Source organism: Anabrus simplex, chromosome 1 (genome assembly GCF_040414725.1).
Source record: "Anabrus simplex isolate iqAnaSimp1 chromosome 1, ASM4041472v1, whole genome shotgun sequence".
In the NCBI taxonomy this organism is placed as follows: Eukaryota; Metazoa; Arthropoda; class Insecta; order Orthoptera; family Tettigoniidae; genus Anabrus; species Anabrus simplex.
This window is the reverse complement of record NC_090265.1, coordinates 368,363,873-368,386,077: the sequence shown is the minus strand read 5'-3', so window position 1 is coordinate 368,386,077 and position 22,205 is coordinate 368,363,873. Positions and strand designations below refer to the sequence as shown.

Sequence of the window (22,205 nt, the reverse complement as noted above, 5' to 3'; positions counted from 1 at the left end):
TACTGCTACTACTACTACTACTACTGCTGCTGCTAAGTGAGTCTCTGCCTTAAGTGTGCACTCTACTCATTCAAAACAGCGCGTCAGAGTAGAGAATGAATAGCTGGAATACTATGATGAACCAGTGTGATACGTAGGTACCAGCAGTATCAGAAAATGTATGAACCAGAGGAATGAAATGCTAAAGAAAGTTTACTAACTCTAGTTATTTCCTGCCAAAATTCAGTCAGGCTGTTATACGCGGTATGCAGCAGTAATCCCATCTATCGGAGTTGAGCAGCAGCATAAGAGACAAAGAACATATCTACAAACAATGGCCAATATAATGTTATTGTTGATCAGTGTTATGCACTGTCGATATTGTAGGCCTTCACATTTAGTTTTCTTCCGACCCTGAAATACCACTGTTATCATGGTCGGTACTGTAAAACTGAATAAAACATAAATGATTGGAAATTGTATTCTCTATAATTTTGTTATGTAGTACTTTTCGATAGGACCAATAACATAGGTATATAAAAGTCAAATTGAAGGTCAACACCACCCATCCCCTTCTGGTATTCAAGGCCACACTTGGGCTTTATCACTTCTTCCCTAGGAGTTTGTCCTTCCTCTCTTTCGTCTGAGTTTACCTGTCCCTGTCATGTCAGCTGATTTGTGTTTAGTGGTGAGAAAGCAAACATCCTTGTTATCTTTCCACTTCACACACAATATACTGTTGGCAGCCCGCGTCTCATATTCTCCACGTTTTAGTTTCATCTTACTGATATCACGAGGCATGTACTGTTGGCAGCCCACGTCTCATACTCTCCACGTTTTAGTTTCATCTTACTGATATCACGAGGCATGTCTTTTCGGTTCTGTCTAACAGTTCCAATTACATTCATCTGCTTGTCGTGTAGCTTTTTGAATAAATCTGGGGGAGAATACCAGTTATCTAAAAACAATGTATGCCCTCGGCCTAACAAGGGTTCACACAGGTTAAGCACAACGTTTGTACTTGCTGGCAGACCTGGATCCGTTACATAATCACCTACATAAATTTTGAAAGACAGACAGTAGCCAGAACTAGATTCACAAATTTTGTGATTTTTTATTCCAAACCTAGAACGTTTAGACATATTACACTGGACATATTAAAGGCGGCCTCTGAATTTCATTAGACTTTCATCTAGAGCAGGGCCTCTCAGTGTGCATGCAACTGGTGCATGCACTGTGTACGGTGCAAAAGACTACTTTGCTTGGTTGACCAGAGTGCAGACCTCCACTCCTCGATTTGGAGCAATAGCGCTGTCTCCCTCTTTCCCCACGCCTGTCTCGCTCGCTCCCCCTGTCTCCCTCTTCCTCACTTGCTCCGTAGCACTCCAAATCCGAGCCAAGTTGAGCCGAACTTAGCTGTGTAGCCCAGAGACGAATCGTTGGTCCAAGCCAAGCCAAGCAGGACCGATGCACAGTGAACGGAGCTCTTGCGCCTCAATTTGCACGCGGGAGATTTTGGGCGTTTGAGAGGCCCTGATCTAGAGCAATGTCTTGTGAAGGTAAATATAATTCTGAAAATTTGGAGCAGAAATGTTGTATTATAGGCCTAATCTTTCTTAGTTTCTCACTACTATCGACTTGTTAATCATCAACAAAATGTAAAAATCGTGAAATTATAATAAATCTTCCCCTGATCATGGTTTCACGAAAAATAGGAGTGTTTATACACCTGTTTTTACTCCAGTATAATTGCATTCCTGACTTACGCACTTGTGACATTAGTATAACTAACGCAAAATATGCCCTAATTTCGGCGGGTGTAGTCTCAAACCATTTGGTCATCGCATACCTGCCAACCTTCAAAAAGAGAAATCCAGAAGATCCCAAAGTGGAAAATCTTTAACAACACGCGCACGCATACGTCGCAAAATCTTGAGACATAGAGAAAAAAGGACGGCAAGGGGGAGATTATAAACAATGCTAATACAAGTCAAATACATGATATGATCACCCCTGAAATTAAATACTTCCACAAAGTTACACTTAACTTTCACTTAACACTGGGAACAGACCACACAGTACACAAGTAGTGTTTTTCTGCACTTTATACTTGCAGGTCACAATATGAATGCCACCGTCAAAATTAAACTAAACATGAACACTTATTTAAAAAATTCCGTCAAGTTCACAGCTTGGAGAGGACAGATGGAGATGAGTTGCTTCCTTTGCTTCCTTCATAAACTTTGTAGGAAAACTACTGAAGTAACATGGACCAGTACTTCTGGTTTTCAAAACAGAAATAAACTCCAGAATTTCATTTGACATTGATGACAAACTGATTTTGGCTCTTTTTCACCAAGCTGAACAGATGTTCACACTCAGCATTGCTGTACAGTAGAGTAAGAACAGAAAGCATTATCCTGGATATCATATACTTAGGAACACCACGAATGATCATCAAGCGAGGCCATTTGGCGTCATCTGTCAGATTCTCAATTAACAGTAGTACAGTCATCAATGTAAAAAGCTACAAATTGGTTCTGAAGCACATTCATTGCATCCTCAACCAACTCACTGTCCTTCCTCGGCACCAATGATGGAAATCTCTCTATAAAGAATTGTACAGAAGAAAACTGGGCATCTTCAATTTTTGAAACATTTGTAACCTTTGCATGTTTCAGTACTTCATCATTGAGAGGAAACTTATTCATACTATAATCACATGCTATGCAGAAGTAACCCCTGGCAGATGAAAAAAATGTTGATTTATCTCTATCATTAAGTTTCTTCGCCGAGTTCATTGTCTCAACGCCAATGACTAGCTTATTACTACCTCCCTCATTATCAACAGAATGTTATGGAACTTTTAATCAAAGGGAACTTTTGATCATTTTTGGTTTAACAAATGTGGAAAGCAACTACTTTAACAGTTTTGTCATTAGTTCTAGTAGATAATGAATGTGAGGGGAAGCGCTCTGAAGTGTAGTTTTGAGGTTCTCAAATAAAGGAATGACAGCATACAGGAAGGCACTGTATGCCTTATTTAAGCCTGATGACAGAACAAAAAAAAAAAAAATTCTTCACAATTTTGATTGATGTTCTTATTCTTTATCACAGAAGTGTCAGATTTTGAGACACATGTAAATCTTTTGGGAGCAACCAATTATGACTCAATAGCTTTCCTCTTTTCATGGTCTTTCGAACTACCAGGCTTGGCTTTTGGGAACGTAAATGATGTTATTCTAGTGGTTGATGCACACTGAGCATTAACAAGCAGGTCATCTTAAAGAAACCAAGTAGTGGATCCCATTGATTTAAGAGCCTCTGCAGACACCTCCCTAACGACAGCCATCTTGTGCAAATATGTTTCAGTACCTTCTTCATTTCCTTGTTGTGAAGCTCTTGGAATTTCTGGAGGCGTTCCTTCCTCTTACAACTCTTTTCTAAATAATAGAAGATGTCGACTAATAGGTCATCAACTTTAACAGGCAAACTGCTTGCACCTTTCTCAGCAGCCAAGTTGATCAAATGGCATGAGCAGCCCAGTACGAAAACAGATGACTGTGCTTCCCTTAAAATTACACAATTTTTTTTTTTTTTGCTAGTTGTTTTACGTCGCACCGACACAGATAAGTCTTACGGTGACGATGGGACAGGAAAGGGCTAGGAGTGGGAAGGAAGCGGCCATGGCCTTAATTAAGGTACAGCCCCAGCATTTGCCTGGTGTGAAAATGGGAAACCACGGAAAACCATTTTCAGGGCTGCCGACAGTGGGGTTCGAACCTACTATCTCCAGAATACTGGATACTGGCCGCACTTAAGCGACTGCAGCTATCGAGCTCGGCCTACACAATTTTGAGTTGGTATTTTGTAACATTCTAACTGTGAAATTACCAATACTGCACTCCAGTGAATCACCCACCAAGGCTGGGACAGACAACACTGAGCTGCTTTGCCGCAAAACAGGTGATGACAGTAGAGTAAAGCTTAGCATTACTATTATTGCTCCAACCTGTAGCTAAAGAAAATGGTTCACATTGCATGTAGGCCTAACCAACGAGTTCACTTCTTGAATCCGCAGCAATTTCTTTCAAAATGTGTGTGGTTTTCGTACGAGCACAGCCATGTTTTTTTGCTATTTCTGAACCTGGAAACATTTTCCTAAACAGAACACCAGCATGATCGGCAGCAGCTAATGAGATATTATGTTCAATTACAAATGAAGTGAACAAGCAATCCGCTCTTACTATATCAAGGTCGGCTATAGAAGGGGTACAAAAACGAATTAATTTTCGGACTGCCATCTTCAAATTTTGTACTGGAGACGTGTTAGATTTAATGTGATTTACTAATTCTGTTCTTTTTCCTTAAGAAACGTTTATATCATTCAAGCACATGGAACAGAATGCGAATGTTTCGCCTTTCCGTGATTGTATAAAACAAGAAAATTCAGCAGAATATCCCTCCCTAAAAGATTGATAATATCTTTTCTTAGTTGAACTCATTTAGAACACCACTAAAAATACTAAATTGCTTGCAAATTCTTCACACAATTCCATGAGTTTCAGAACTACCGCCTATGTTATTCACACCCATACACAAAGCCTTTCAGCTACTACGAAGCACGATGCAGTGTTGCCAACTGTACATCCTAAAATATTGCTAAATTCGTTGATGAAAGTCTCTAAAAATAGTCAATTTTTTGTCAAAGTCGCTAAGAAAAGTCGCTAACATAAAATTACCAGTAAACATTAATAAAATGGACATACCTATGCAGAAAAAAAATATTCCATCTTCATTGTCTTCCATTTCCTCCTTAGCAAACGATGTAACCTGTGAAGTGGAAGATTGCTGAGCTGTTGATGGAGCAGGTAATAGTTCAGCCGTTGTTGAATAAGCATTTTATTTCCTATCTTCCTGACGACCTTCTCTGGAATTTCGTAGGAATGGCAGGTTTTTCCTAGGCAATTAAGTGCATTCTTGATGTTCCAGATGGATGCTGCTGTTTCGACTTTCATTCTGTTTCTCACTTTAGATTTCACAATACCAAGTTTACTAAAGAGCCTTTCTACTTCGGCATTTGAATGCGGTAGAGCCAAAATTTTCATAGCAAAAGTAGCTAGTTCCCTGAAGGGATTTTGTCCTGCCGAATCACTATACTGTAACACCTCTACCCAGAAACCTGTGGTATTTGAAACTTAACTCCATTTTATTGCGTTTAAATTAAGCCACTGATTCTCAATGTGATCTATATCCGAGACATTGTATTGTATTGAAAAGGTGGACCGTTTTAAGTTTTCCTATCATCGAGACATTACACCCCGTATCTTCCGCTAACTCAAATATTGGGTTTTTGACAACATTCAGACAGTTTTTAATAGAAAGGAGAGCCATTTTTCTTAGGTTTTGAAAATTGTTCGGTAGCTTATTTTTTAGTTCTGTAATTAGCTTTTTTGTGAAGTTAATACAGCGGCCCCTAACCACTTCTACCTTTTCTACTGATAGAGTTTCCGCAAGTTTTTCGAACTCGTGACCCAGATAGGGTTTGGGGTCCACATAACTATCAATCTCAGTTGATGGAGAAAACAGATCAAATGGAGCAGTTGGGTTTAGGATTTTCCTTCCTAAAAACTGTATAAGATTCATGAGATCATCAAGTAAACGAGTGGGGTCTGCAATTTCAGATTCAAATACTTTAATTACTTTTTGGACCTCATGCAGAATACTTTTTAGATAAGTCATGAACAATCTGTTTGATAAATCAGAGTACACTTGGAATAACATCTCTGAAGTATAACATTTTTCTTGTGTCCTTACTATATCGAAGTGTAATTTCAGCTCATCCCACTGTTCAACAATTCGCCAAACAGCAGGTTCAGTGGATAACCATCTTGTTTCACAAACTTTTAGAAGTTGGAAAGGCTCTTCACTATTTATTGCATTGTAAATGCCCTGTTTCTTGCTGGAATGAGCAAACCAAAGGTAACTTTCATGGACAATGAAGTCAACATTACATGGCAAAGTGTCTTCCGTAGCATGAGAAACAGCTATCAGTAGCTGTATGGAATGACACACGCACCTAATCATTTTCAAATGAGGAATATTAAACTCTTTTTTTACAAGTTCAAAATACCCCATTGTTCACGGAAGTGTTGTCTACACCGGTACCTAATAAATTAGCAGGCCTCCTTTGCAGTTGCTGTAAGAGTATTCCTATTGCGTTAACAATAGCTGGTGCTGTGCCATTTGGTAAGTCTACCAAACCAAAAAATCTTGATACTGACGCTGAAGTAACGAATTATGACACCCAACAACTTAGTAACTGATATATCTGTCGCCTCATCTATTACTAAAATGTAACCCTGATCACCAATATCAGAAACTATGTCCTCAACAAAATGTGGTTCTAGTACATGTTTTATTACTTCAGTACATTTTGTTCTGTGTAAACGGAGATCTGCTGCTTTACAACTATCGCCAAAATTGTTAACACACAGTTCTGACAAGTGATCTACAGCCAACAATGAACAGTGCTCTGCAATAAACAATGCCAAACTTCCTTCAGTCCTAGAAGAACTTACGTTTACTCTCGTAAATGGTATTTTTTTTCTGCAGTGGCGAGATAAACGGCCCTGATCGCATTTTATGTTTGAGTTTCAGAATGTTTTTTTAACCTCTTAACATGAAAGCACGAGTATACTCGGGGTTTTATATATTTATATAAAATAAAATCCCGAGTATACTCGGGAATGTCGCTCATTGGTCGGTACCTAATTTAAAAGCCCGAATATACTCGTTTCTTGTTGTTTCTAAATATTTCCGCCAGATGTTTATGAAATTATTACTTTAGGGTCCTATTTTTGCCAACAGATGTCTCTGACTCAACCGTAGTGGATGTCGGCGACTCAGGCAGTTCGTTTTCGCGGCTTTCCACCGATGTAGCATTGTGTGTTGATCATTGTTTTAGGGCATTTCACAAAGCCACAAACATTTGAACAGTATTGAGTGTCATGTTGTATTACTTGCCATCTGTTTAGTGCTGTGTTATTTATTTTAGAACCCATAAAAAATATCACGAGTATACTCGGGATTTTAAAGCAGGAACTTTTCGGTGGCTTATATTTCATTGCTAAGTTCAAAAAATGTATTTTTATTGTTACCACTGTCATTAGTTTTCAATAAATAGCCCATTTTAACAATTAAAAAGTTAGGTAAAAAAAAAGATCACAATTTTGTAAATAATTGGTATGTTAAGAGGTTAAATCATTATATTTAGCATACAGTTCTGTTTTACAGTAGATGCAGTAGGCTTTGGAGTTATCAGAATCTACCGATCTTAACCATTTAAACTGATGTTCCCAGTCTTTACGGTAGTTTTGCTGATAGTTTGGCTTACCCATGGTGTTGAACAAAAAACAAAAAAACAGTTCACAAACAAGAAAATACGAAAATTAATATTTGAAATCGCACGTGTAAATTTGCGTAAATATACCTAACAAACCATGAATGACTTCAAGAAAAAACACAGATCACAACAGAACTTCTTATTACACTGATAGCTGCGAAGAGATCCATTCATTTTCTTAGCGCGCGCGCCTGAATCACCTCCGTCCGCTGTGTAATGTTACGCGTAACCTAATACAGTCTCTACTGTATTTGCGTAACTAAGAGGCGAAAATAAAAAAATTGAATGACTGTATAATCTACTGTGTTAATACTGTATTAACGCTGTCTGCGCAACTCCCAGCTCCTACACATGATGCCATCCAGCAGATAAGAAGAGGAATTGCCAAATTATGTCATAATGTGATTATAAAATCCGTTGCCTACGCTATAATACAAGGCCCTGAAATGCAGTCATGGAAACAGGTAACATCCTAGTTCACCATTCAGCTGCTAGGGTTGCGTTCTTGCCCCCTTGTATTCGCATGACCGTATATGTCAATAAGTAAATTATATCCTTAATAAAAAGAAAAATTTTAAAAAATGAAAAATAAAAAGAAATGTTTTTGCGAGTGTTGATAGTATTTTATTTATAGAGCGGTGCTGTATTGGCTTGGATATGTCATTGAAGTTTCAAAACTATCTTTTGAGCGGCTTCTTATCAAGTTTCAAAACTTTCTCTCTTCTGGTTGAGTGGCTCAAAGAAATGTTGTCTAATAGAGGTCTCAGAAATGTTCATAGTAGAAAAAGAGGTGGTTTGTCGTCTTTACACTTTCTACACTTAATTTCACTGTTGAACATGTCTTTCGAAAAAAAAAAAGCACACCTTTTAGTAACTCTCTTCACGGCAAGTACTGCGTAGCGGAGGTGACAAATTCCATCATTCACTGCAGAATTGCCTCAGACAATGATTTTTGGTATCTGAGGGCTCCTCGATCTTATAAAACGAATAAGACACAATGTTGGACTTTCAGTAGCTGGAGAAGAGATATGTTCTAAACAGCCTTTACAGTCTGTTTGTTCTTTTGCCACACTAACGATAATGTTATTTTTATTCCGCCTGGCGTCTTAGGTAGCTGAAGGAGAGCTCAATGTCATCGCTTGTTAGGTTCCTCGTCAATGTATAATGCAAATATATACTTGTGAGGTATTTCACGCACGCCACAGTGGATTGGGTAGTCAAGATCTATGCCTGATACATTTCCCTCATGAATCTTTTTTACTTTCTCTGAATGCATTTGAATTTTCTTAATATATATGACAGGAAATTGTTGATTAACCAACTGAGGCGTTTATCTTCAGTGGTACTAAAAGATGCTAGTTTGTTCTCATTTCTGGAATATGTCCCATGTGAGGTGTTGCAGACGTCATGAGCATAGAACAATTTCATAAAATGCTCCATTAAAAAATGGTTTATTTTAAACTGTGTTTAATGCTCTCGGGACAAACCACCTCCATACTTTTCAAACCAGAGATTGTTTCAGGGGAAAATACAATATTTTTAGCTCTTGCTACATTCATTTTCTCCAAATTTCTTGGGCAAATTATTTTTTCTGATTGGTTTCCTAATTTAAGATTTCTGAGTTTGAAGAGGCCTCTCAAATGATTGCCGGTCACGGTAGAATTGTTTGCAAAAAGTCCAGTGACAAATTTTGGGATCGCCCGATTCTTATGACGTAACTCAGATCAAAACTTAGGAACAGAGGCCTAATTTCATCAGCTTGAAGTCGTATCTCATGCGTAATACTTCCTCTGTACAAGGTTTCGAACAATGAACATTCACTGGAAACTTGTGAAACGAAATTCAACTACCTTTAATTTCTCGTTAATAAACCATGACTGGAACTGCGAATGCTTAACATCAGACAAATACATAATACATTCACGACCAACTCAGTTAATAAACACGTTTAAAGGCGCGAACCTGGTAGACAGGGGGCAAGAAAGCGATCCTCGCCCGACTACTCATTCCTGCCACCCGGCTGAAGAAAACTTCTGGAGAGAACACTGTGTTATGTTAAGAAGGAATTGAGTGTGTGTATCATGCTCATTATGTTGGAACACGTTGAGGTCATATTTACCTCATCTTCCGATGACGAGTCCAGTTGTTCGTCCACCTCGATAAAAAACCTTTCGGGACCTTCTCCGTTTTTAATGAGGTCTTCTTCTAGCCATGCCTTCTATGTACCCTTACTGCCATTCGTCGGAAGATTTAATTTTGCAAGTTCGTCCTGAAGTTGTTTTACATACATATAATCCAGTATCACTTCAATTGTCTTCCAATTTCCACTTAAACTGTACTCTTATTCACCACCGAAAATTATTCTTCAATCCTGTCACGTGGTCGCCAATTATCTATTCACAAAGACGCACACACGAGATGCTGTCAATTGTGTACACTGTTTTATTTACAAATTATATACACATTATACACACACATTAATAAACCTCCATCTTGAACTGAGTCGAAGAAGAAGAAGAAGAAGACTGCCACATTAGTATGTCAAACTACCAACACAACAAAATCACAACATGAGTTCACGTACTCGACTAACGACTTTCACTAACAACTCTCGCTAACTCAACAACCCAGGACTGTCTCTTTATACCTTGCCTGGCCGGGCTTCTAGAAAAGTATGACACAACGTGCTTTCTCTTATCTTCTCCAGTCTCCAATAACCTATGTATAGAGAGCCCTGCACAGATATACAAAATAATATCCACATCCGCACTTCCTTCAACCGCACCCGCATCCGCGAACATGCTTTCTCCTATCTTCTCCAGTCTCCAATAACCTATGTATAGAGAGCCCTGCACAGATATACAAAATAATATCCACATCCGCACTTGCATCCGCGAATGGTTATCCGCGGATACTGTAAATATGTAACTACAGTATAATGCACCCAAAGTATTGAACCGAATAGATCTGTTAACATAATACAATAGACCTGGCACCAGAACCCCTACAGTCACAGTTTTATGAGGGATTTCCTCTTGCGACAACTACCGACGTATTGATTTATTCCTTCCTTCCATTAATTGCAGGCAGGAGCCAGTTAGGCTTAGGTGGTCAGATTTACAGCTTTATGGTCTCAAGACTCTTTATATACCATTCTCCCTTACCGCTGTCAAGGGTCGCCTAACCACACGCAAAAATAAGAGTATACGTGACTGAAAATCAATAACCGCCATTATTTAGAAATCAGCAAAATTATCCACACTGACATATAATTTGTATCCGCCAAGACACTAACGTGCAGGGCTCTACCTATGTATAAATGGATAGAACATTCTGTAAAGCTTGAGTGACAAGGACGCGATGTTCTAGACTATTACCCTGTGTTGCACAACATTACATCGGATTTATACATCATATTTACATGTAATAATAAATTATATACTATTAATAATGTGTTTTTACATTAATAAAGTCGTATTAATAAACATACAGGAGAAGTAGCGTGACATAACTTCACATTTTTTGTTACAGAAGACAGACCATACAACACACGAATAATAAATGATACGACTAGGAATTGTACCAAATAAAGTCTGTAATGACAACCTGTAATACATGACTATGCAGATGATAATGATAATAATAATAATAATAATAATAATAATAATAATAATAATAGACTTAAACAACTTCGTAACCACATCTCAGAAGTCATAATAATAATAAAACACATATTAATCGAGCTCAATACTTTCACTATTACACATGGGTTTAGAGAATTGTTATACAAGTCCATTACACACTTGCATCATTGTGGACCAGCAGAAAAGCACTCGCTTAATTATTCGAAGGTTGCAAGTTAGGATCTTGTTCAAGTCATTTTTATTGTGTTATATATAGTTCTTCTGTGATATAAATAACGTTACATGCCAGCCCCATGGTAGCCTCTTGCGGTACTCCTTGCGGGTTTCTGGGAGTGCTACTAATATTCAGTCGCTGGCCACATCTCGAATATCCTGGTGCACATCACCCGAGCTATAAAAAGGGAGGCTAGCCACAGACAGTCAGTGTCTGGAGAGTAGCAGGACTGTACACGGCGTACAGATCGGCAGACTGTGTATTACCTGATTGTGCACGCGCGCTTCTGCTCAACGGAGATTAAATACAAGAATGTTTAACTTGTTACTCAGGATAGACATTCCAGTGTTCTTTCAAACTATTTTATTACTTGTGGACTTTTAATTTTAATTACTTGTAATTTTTGTGCAACCAGTATTTTCAGTCGAATTTCATGAGGTTGACGCTTTTTAAGATTCGTATTTGTTTTATAAGCTATGTATATAAAATCAGAGTTTTGTCTGTACAATGTTCAGAATTTAAAATGCACGTTTTAATTTTCCGTCATCTCTGTCCTGTTTGTATGTATGCACATCACGAGAAAACGGCTGAAGAGAATTTAATGAAAATCAGTATGTACAGTGAGGGAATACACCACTATAATCCGGCTTAAATAATTTTATGCTAATTAAAATGGCAGTTTAGGGGAAGGCCTAAAATTTAATTCTCAAATATTTATGTTATTAGTGGTTCTATCGATAAATACTATATCACAAAAGTTAAATGGAATTAAATTTCTGATCATTTATGTCTTACACATTTTTACAATACTGGCTATGATAGCAGAGATATTCTTGAATTTGAATTTTTTGTGCTAAGTCCACATCAACACTGAGCCACAAGAAAATGGGAAAACAGAACTTAATGAAAACCAGTATGTGAAGCCTGGGAATAAGGAACTACAGTCTAGGGTATAAATAATTTTATTCACCCTGGATGAAATGGTAGTTTAGGGGAATGTACCTAAAATTTAATTTTTAAATACCTATGTTATTGGTCCTATTGAAAAGTACTAATAACAAAAGTTATAGAGAATCCAATTTCCAATCATTTAGGCCTATGTCTTATTCAGTTTTACTGTACCGATTATGATCGAGATGTGGTGGTGATTATTATTTTCAGAGGAAGTACAAGTAGACAACCATCCTCTATATAATCAAAGAGAGGAAAGGGTCGACACTTCGAAAAATGAAGGTATCACCCTAAGAAAGACAAGTGCCATGAAGGGCGTAAAAATTAAAAACTCTCTAGGCCTCCATACATAATACTGGTGGGTCAGAAAACAAGAGTTGACCAAGGGAGGTCGGATAGGACAGATGAAAGTGAGGAACCTGGCACAAGTAAGTGGAAGCAATGCCAGGACTCAGATAAGGGCCCTGTGGTTGCCTACCCACACTCTGAACGTTCACAGCCCATGGATCCCCTTTAAAATTTAAGTGTGAAAGCCTACATTATCGAAAGCTCATAAAATTGTTCAACAATAATCTTACATTGACCACTGTGTGTTGTGAGGTGCTTCATCTATTCTGCTGCTACTCATCTCTGATAGATGGCAGAACGGTAAAGCTCCAGCCCTAGAGACACGATATTTAATGTTATAAGTAAGTGGAAATTAATGAAATCTTACTTGGACTGCGTCTCAGAGGAGAGATGTGTTCATTGAGATGTCCAGGAACCCACCATCCTGCCCCTTTATAACCTAATGAGGAGTATTACATGCCATTTCCATTTCTGAAGTAGCTACTTGAATTCCAATTGGGCAACATAAAGTGGCACGTGATCTTATTCCAGTCAATAATGTTAATCATAATCAGTTACCAACACTAGCACAATAAAAGCACTCCCTATATCACAGGTCTTGTCCAGGTTATATTCTAACCGTCCGCATGGCAAGAACCACTCCAGACCAATGGTCTTGTCCAGGTCCTATCCTAACTGTCGCATGGCAAGAACCAGTCCAGACTAATCGTGTTTCCACACGAAACTAGAGGCCTAGAACCGCTTCGCAGCTTCTAAAGTAGGGGCTTACGCCCCCTGACCCCCTTTGCTTGTCCCTATATCACAGGTCTTGTCCAGATCCTATCCTAACCATCAACACAACAAGAACCACTCCAGACCAACTGTCTTGTCCAGGTCCTATCATAACCGTCCGCACGGTAAGAACAAGTCCTCACCAATCGTGTAACAATAATCAACACCAGCAGCTATGAAAGCACCACTCACTCATTAGTTCCTAAGTACAGAGGTTGGCAGCACTGAGCACCGCTTGACAACATCCTTCCCGAGAAGGCCGTGAGCGTGTAAACAAACGAGTTGTTCCGCGAGTGTTAAGTCTTGTCTCGAGGGCTAAAGTAATGATGGGATTTCCAAGTACAACAGCCTGCCTGAATATTAGCAGAAAGTAGGTGCTGCTTCATAAAGTTTCTGATACTACTGGTACATAATACACTGGTTCATCATAGCATTCCAGCTATTCAATCCCTACTCTGAGGCGCTGATTGGAATGAGCAGTGCACACACTTTACTGAATAATGGCAGAGGAGTGTTTACGGCTGTCTGCAGCCTGGTCATTCCAGCTCTAGAACTTTGGACTATTAGATCGGCAACGTAATACTGTTCGTTAAAGGTGAGAGAATGTGTAGGTTTTCATTTGATCGTGTATTTCATATGATAGCACTACCTTTAATCGCGACATTCCTACTGATGTCACTGTAATGATCAATCTTGATTTCAGTAGGGAAAACCATTAAGATAGCCTTTCTGATGATGTAAAAGGGCAGGTACAGAGCGAGTGTCTATGATTACAATGAAAACAGCCCAACTCAATTGTGACTGGCAGTAGGCAAGTGGACCTGCCACAGAACTGAAAACTCCCTAACTTGATTGTGACTGATAGCAGGCAAGAGGGCCTGCCATTGCAATGAAAATTCCTAACCCAGGCTTCACATCAGAAAAGACATATGGTGATTTCCCCATCGCATTTCTGGAGTAATGTTCAGAGTTATGCAATTTAATATAATCTTACTCACAATGTGTACACTACTTAGAATTCTGTATACAATGTAGAATTCTGTAACGAAGCACAGGTACACCACCCACTGAATGAATAAAGATGACATTATCCTATTTTATAATATGTTGTAAAATTATCTCATTTTTGGGACTTTTATGTTAGGACTTGTTGACCAATATTAATATGCCGGTTATTGTTATTATTACTATTATTACTATTTGCTTTACGTCACACACACACACACACAGATAGGTCTTATGGCAATGATGGGATAGGAAAGGGCTAGGAATGGGAAGAAAGCAGCCATGGCCTTTATTAAGGTACAGCCCCAGCATTTGCCTGATGTGAAAATGGAAAAACAAGGATAACCATCCTCAGGACTGCCGAAAGTGGGGTTCGAACCCATTATCTCCAGAATGCAAGTTCACAGCTGTGTAACCCTAACCGCACGGCCACTTGCTCAGTAATATGCTGGTTATAAAGTGATACCTATTCTATTTTGTTTATCTATCTAGATGTTCTGCCTTATGGCAGGTCTTGTCATGGGATGAACCTCTTCCACTGTTGCCTGTCCTGCGCCAAGTTTTTCATGTCCGAATATTTATTTCCTTGGATATTGTCCAACATTTGATATTTTTTCCTTCCTCTCCCCCGTTTGCCTTTCACCATTCCTTCTATTCCTTCTTTCAGTAAACAGTCCCTCCTCAAACAATGTCCGATCCAGTTCATTTTTCTCCTTCTAATGGTTTGTAACATACTTCGTTCTTCTCCAACTCTTCGTAATACCTCCTCATTCCTTACCCGGCCTTCCCATTTCACTCGTTCTATTCTCCTCCATACCCACATCTCTAGTGCCTCCAATCTTCTCTCATCTTTCTTTCTCAATGTCCAAGTCTCTGCACCATACAGCGCTATGCTCCAAATGGAACACTTAGCAAGTCTTTTCCTCAAATCTTTGTTTAGTGGTCCAAAAAATAATTTTGATTTTTTTCCTAAAGCCTTCTTTTGCTATGGCAATTCTTTTCTTAATTTCTGTTGTGCAATACATATTATCTCTGATCATACTTCCCAAATACTTGAAGTTACTGACTTGCTCTATTTCTTCTCCTCCTATACTAATATGACAACTTCTACCTTTTCCTCCAATTATCATACTTTTGGTCTTCTTATTAATTCTCATTCCATATTCTTCTAGTTTCATGTTGAGTTTATCTAACATTTGTATCATTTCACGTTTGCTTTCTCCCATCACAACCATATCATCTGGCAAATCTTATACATTCTACTCTCCTACCTCCTACACAACCTCCACTATTTCCATTAAAACTTTCATTGATTATTTCTTCGAGATAGATGTTGAACAGTGTTGGTGATAAAGAGCAGCCCTGTCTTACACCTCTTCCTAATTCAATTTCTTCACTCAACTCATCTCCTATTCTCACTCTTGCTCTCTGGTTTAAATACAAATTCTTTATTAGCCTTCTATCCCTCCAATCAACTCCATGTTTCTTCAGGATTGTCATCAATTTGTCCCATCATTTTAGCTTAATTATTCAGCTGAAGAAGGCCCAATCAGGGTAGAAATATGTCCTGTTATTGTCATTTGTACTGTATTGAACTGGTGGATCAAGCTTAGTGCCTTCATTTTAACCCTCGGACACTCGCGCTAGGAATAGACGCAGTGTTACTCGCGCGGGCTACATATGTAGCCCAAACTGAAATTCAATATGAATGATTCATATGCGCTGTTTTTAAGTTTCTTTGGTAATAATACCTCAAATAGTAGTACAGTGGAACCTTGGATTGCGAGCATAATTCGTTCCAGCAACATGCTCGTATATCAAAGCAAGTTTTCCCATAAGAAACAATTGAAACACGGATAATTCGTCTACAACACAAAAATATTTATTCACATACCATTTCTAAAACAAAATACAACGTAAAACAAATTAAAGTGCACTTTTCCTTACAATAGAATCATTGTTGGTGTGAGGGAGACGAGAGATGACATGAGAAGAGTTACTGTGTAGCACGAATTTCACCAACGGAATCACTGCTATCTGTTGGCTCACTGGAATTGTTTTCATTTCATTCAACTTTAATGAGGAACATCTTCAATGACTGTTGCTTTTGCCTCCCTTTGAGGATTTCACGAAAATGTGACATTTTGTCGCTCGCACTGTTACAGCCTCATTCAGGTGGTGTTTTTCTACAAAATTTTGCACCATTTCCCACATTTTACACTTCAGAATCTCAGTTGAAGTGAGAGATTCCATTGACTTTGCCTCCTCCTCTTCCCCGAACGAGATCTCCATAACCTCCTCCTGTTGTTCACGATGCAGGTCCATCAGTTCGTTGGTGGGCAGTTCCTAGCTATGTTCTTCCACCAGCTCTTGAATGTCCTTGTCATTCACCTCCAGCCCCATAGCCATAGTCTTCCCTAACGACACAATTTCATTGGTAATCGGCGGCTCACTGTCACCAACAATCCCCTCAAAGTCACATCTAAAAACACACTTAGGCCACAGCTTTCCTCAAGCGGAAGTGAGAGTTCTCTTGGCGACTCCAGGCTTTATCGATGATCTTCAGGCAGTTCACGATGGGGAAATGACTTCTCCCAAACTCTCGGAGGGTAATGTTTGTTTCTTCGGTCACTTCGAAGCATCGCTGAAATCATGCTTTGGTGTTTAGCTTCATGAAGTTCAAAATGACTTGCTGATCCACAGGCTGGAGTAGTGTTGGGAAGAAGGAACTTAAACTTAACGAACTTGAATTCCTCCAGTAAGTCGTCTTTAAGGCCTCAAGACCTGGAGGATGAGCAGGAGCATTGTCCATAACCAGCAAGACTATGAGCGACAGATTATTTTCTGAAATGTATGTCTTCACTACAGGACCAAAGTTCTCGTTCATCCATTCAACAAACGAACAGGGGAGGGAAAACATAGGCACACATGATGCTCGTATTGCGGAACCTCACTCGCTTATCAAGTTATAATTTATTTAAAATATTTGCTCGTCTTGCAAAACACTCGTAGACCAAGTTACTCGCATTCCAAGGTTTCACTGTATATGTAAATATTCTAAGCCAAATTTGAATACCATACATAGGTTTTTCTTTTGTTGAGAAGAGAGAATACAAACCCTTGAAAAAAAATTTGATTGCACCTCACACTAAGGGTAACCTACCATGAAAAGAGAAATAAAAAAGTACAGCTTTTAAATTTATGTATATACCTAAATAAGAACATATTTGAATGGTAAATAAATAAAAACAATATCAGGTTAAAAAACTGCCTTCGAGCTTCTCTGAACATTTTAAGGAATTTTAGCACTATCAAAGCACGTATTTCTGTGTGGGTAAATTGTGCATCACGATCACGATCAAACTTGTCTCTCAACTCACCTATATAAATATTTGTCGCTGTGGTAATCATTTGTATTATATTTCTATCTATAAAAGTTCTAAATATTCAAGTTCAGTTTTCACACTACAAGCAATTCCCTTAGGGCCAGGAAAGTGCACGATCATATTATGGGCTCTTGTACGCACATTAGTACGTGGATGATCCTTACCGACTTGAAATTGTCCTTGGCAGTGAATAATCTGGAATTATTGCTGCCGATACCTGTATCGTCATTTTTCGCTGGACAATCGGTCGGGGTACCTTCCTCACTGCTTGTACCTTCTTCAGATTCAGTTTGGTGTATTTCGTGTGTAAGTATATCCTGTTCACTATCGTCACTATCACCGCTAACAATACTATCATTACTTTCATCTAACCACTGACTGACTGATTTGAAAGTCATCTACTTGGCCGCCTGCGCGGCGACATTTCCTTTGCTCGCTCAGTGTCAGCACTGAAACAGCAGTGCTCGCGCCAGCTACCATTGTAGCCCAGACCACTTCTAATCCGTCTTGTGCCTAGATGGCGTGTTTAGTCAAGCCAAAAACACACTCGCCAGTTAATTGCAACATTGGAAGGCAGGAGTATCAATATTCCTATCAACGAATATACTCTGTACTACAACAAAATAAATCAGTGGGCTACACCTGTAGCCCGCGCAAGTATCCGAGGGTTAATTCTTCAATATAAGTAAGAATACTCCTAGAGAAAGATTGGCGGGTTGCATGCAAGTATAAAAGAATGACCTCGCCTCTACATACTTCGGGTATTCTTTTATATGTTTATGTTTTATTACCAACTTCGACCGCAAACACTCTACAGAAGTACCACCATTTAGCACGCCTAGAAGAAAACAGAAGTTGCCCACAGGCAGGTAGATCTAGGAAAGAAATAGTCTAAGAGGGGAGGTTGACACAAGATAAAGCATTGCCACTCAAAAAGAAATCCCGCTGTCCTGAACCCATAATCTCAAGCTGGCAGCTTTAGAGGGTTGACCCTCATAGCTGTTTCTTATAACAGGCAGGAGATAACGAAGATATATTTTATGGTTCTACCTACTTTATGCCCCCACCTGTAGTGACGTCAATTGCTGAAGTGCTTGTTTAAATAAGAGTATTTTGATACATCAAAATATCAATTTGGCAAAAGAAAAATTGCAGGTCTATCAACAATGAAAACCCAGTATAAACAAACAACAATACAGTACAAACCTATCTTTTGTCTGATCTTTTCTTGATCTTCCCATCTCAAGGACTCAAAGTGAGAGATGTCTCCGACAGTCTTTGGTCTCTGTTTCCCAAAGAAACACATGAAATGATACCAATGAGGTATCTTTCCATCGAACATTGGCGACTAAAACAAAGAAGAAAATCAGTCACAGGTTAGACATAAGACTAGATTTGAATTAGAAGTAATGACATAGTTGGAATATGTCAAAACCACACACACACATTCAATGGATGGGTAGATGGATGGATGGATAAATAAATAAATAAATAAATAAATAAATAAATAAATAAATAAACAAATGGAAAAGTAATACAAGTAAACTCTGTCATGAGTAATCCTGCTCGAAGAATACAGTAATAAAATAGAAAAAATCAACAACTGACAAATTAAACTAAATGTCATCCACAAATGTTAAGCACACTACAATATTAGAAGAGAAACAAAATGAAAAAATTACACTTAAGAAAGTTTTCAAAAATATTTCATTCTCAAAAACTTAAAAGCCGGACGGTTATGGCGGGAAACGTATAGTTTTAACTGCGGTTCATATCAACAAATACTTACTTGAACCATAACTGCCAAACGGAGTACATCTTTTGCAATCGGAGTCTTGCATGCTTTGCATGACGCACGGCCACTTTTCGAATATTCAGCCCTGTACGGCAAATCTACAATTTCCTCTGCCATACTCTCACGTGTCAAACTATTTCAACCAGCAATAATTAGTCGCTCAAGTTGGACAACCTGTAAAATTTACGCGAAATTTCAAAAGAGGCTGTCACCACGGCCGAGTTGATGCGTCGCTCCACAGAACACGAGACTTACCAGACTTGACATACGGGTTCACAAAGTACTTGTTGCAGCTATAATAAAGATTTTACTGCAGCCAATGACCAATGGCCATTAAAATATGTTTACATGACTAATTACATCAAACAGAATTTGGTTAGTCCCATCTGTCTTTTAGTACACGTCATCACATGATATAAGTCGCAAGTTTTCTCGCACAGAACACTTATACATTACTTTATCGGGGTGTGGAAAGTTTTGTTAGTACACACACGATTATGAAAACCGTGTGTTGCTAATCTAGTCACTATGTGCCTGAGTTAATAGTTTGCCTTCATCCAATCCGTACTGGCCATAGCCTCTGTGGTGTAAAATGTTTCCCATATATCTCCCTTCTTGGTTTGCAGCTCTGTTTGTAACTGGTTGAATGCGTCTGTAGACGGCAATATTAGTTTGTGACGTAGTTCTTCTGTATAGAAGAGTTCTCTTGTCAGCTCGTAACATAGTCTTGAAGGAGTGAATTTGGAGAAACATAATACCTTTTTCATGTAGATTGCTTTTACACTTTCAATGTCTCGAATATTTCCTTTACTGAGATGTTCCCATATCAATTCTAGTCCATGCGTCATTATCGGAGATGTTTTTGCATGGAACAATTTCATTGCGACTTCAACCGAAAGTTTGCGTAAGATCAAGATGTCATTCATTGCTATTACGGCCGCAGCCACTCTATCCTTGATGTGTCTGGTATAAGTAGTTCCTGACGTCTGTAATGTAATGCCCAAATATTTAAAGTTCTTTCTCCTCCATTTTCATACTGAATTTTCTCTTTTAATGCTGTTCTGCCTCCCTTGCGGAAGATCAGCTGTACTGTCTTTTGTCGATTAATTCTGAATTTATTGTCCTCTGCCCAAATGTTCAGCTTGTTGAAAGCAGCCTGCAGTTTTTCGTGTGTTTTTGATACCGGTACGAGTACCATGTCATCTGCATACATGTATATATGTACCTCGTCGCCTTCGACCTTTATAGTGGGTATTAGGTCTGAGACCGCTATATTGAAGAGTATGGAACTCATTGGGTCACCCTGTAGTACTCCGTTCATCTGCGTTATGGGATTCGAGATAGAGACGTTATCGTTTACAGAGATGTAATTATAAGCAAGAATAGTCCTAACGATGTTCGTTAAAGGATTCATATATCCTGTTATGTTTCCCAGTTTCTTCAGTAGCTTTTCCCTGTCCACTAGGTCGAACGCTTTGTTGTAGTCTACGAAGATCGCGTAAAGTTTCCGTTTTGGATGTCTGAGGGTATTCGTTATGTCGTCAATCGGATTCTTTATCGCATCAATTGTAGATCTCCCTCGTCGAAAGCCGAATTTCTCTTCCGGTAAGGCGTGGTCTACCTCTTCTATCAGTCTCGTTGTTAGTAACCTGGTAAAGAGTTTAAAGATATTGCTTTCTAAGGCAATTCCACGGTACGAAGCTAGGACACACGTGTTTCCCTTTCCTTTATTTAAGATCTTCATCATTGAGTGTCGCCAGGTGTCGGGAATTTCGTTTATTTCCACGCACTTATTGAAGAGCGATGTCCACGTTGTTAGTAGTATATTTTCTGTAGTTTGTATATATTCGTTGAAAATGCCATCAATTCCTGCAGCTTTCTTAGCCTTCAAGTCCCTTATGGAATTTTTTACTTCCTCTTCGGTGAAGTCCTGAAAGAGTTTTTGTTCTCCATGTACGATATTATCTACTGTAGTTACAGATATTAGCTAAAATGGCGTCCCTATCGGTTTGTTCGAATGTAAACACGAGCATTTACGAAGAATTTGTTTAGTTCCTTCTGTTGGTTTGGTTTGATTAGGAAATGTTCGTGTAGTGATGTTTTTATTGAAAATTTTTTTAAAACTATTTTGATATATTAGAACGTGTCGATCGTATTGCAAGCCTAGATGTAATTCATATCACAGCAGAAGCACTTACATTCAGATCAAGTGTAATTAATGCATCGTGACGAATTCGTACCACAAGTAATTTATTAGGATGCATTAAACCATACGATGATAAATTTTTCAATAGAGAGGTGTAGTTCCGTGTACTAGATGAGCTGTTTGTTTGTTTTTGTTTTTTAAGGCTAAAACTCAGTGTTGGTGCCACTCCTAGTATATTTCTCTACTATACCTTTGGAGGATATTAAAAGTGAGGTTATAAAAAGTCATAAAGCTATTTATTTTATCTGTGAATGAATAATATGTTCTCTTTGTTAAATTAAAGGACAAGGTATCAACTGATATACCGTCATATACAGTACATATTTACTTCTTTCTTGAGGAGATTGGTTGGGATTGATTGTTCTATCTCCCAGTCACGAGCCTTTCTGGATATCACACTTAATGCACTTTTAAGCTACACACGCATCGCTAGTAGTCTTTAGCATAATTAAAATACCGGTACTTGATAGCAGGTAATACTAAGAAAAAGATATATGACGC

General features: G+C 38.6%; 1 protein-coding gene across 1 annotated transcript in view; it reads right to left on the bottom strand.

The window, feature by feature from the left end:
* The window catches only part of Parp1 (Poly-(ADP-ribose) polymerase), a 271,411-nt gene extending 251,785 nt beyond the window's left edge, over window positions 1-19,626 (bottom strand). The window contains exons 1-2 of the mRNA XM_067134916.2: window positions 19,493-19,626; window positions 18,910-19,051 (exon numbers count right to left, since the gene is read on the bottom strand). Of these exons, the coding sequence (XP_066991017.2) occupies window positions 18,910-19,051; window positions 19,493-19,615 (265 nt within the window). The 5' untranslated portion in view covers window positions 19,616-19,626. The remainder of the gene's footprint in view (window positions 1-18,909; window positions 19,052-19,492) is intronic.
* Between the last annotated feature and the right edge of the window lie 2,579 nt (window positions 19,627-22,205).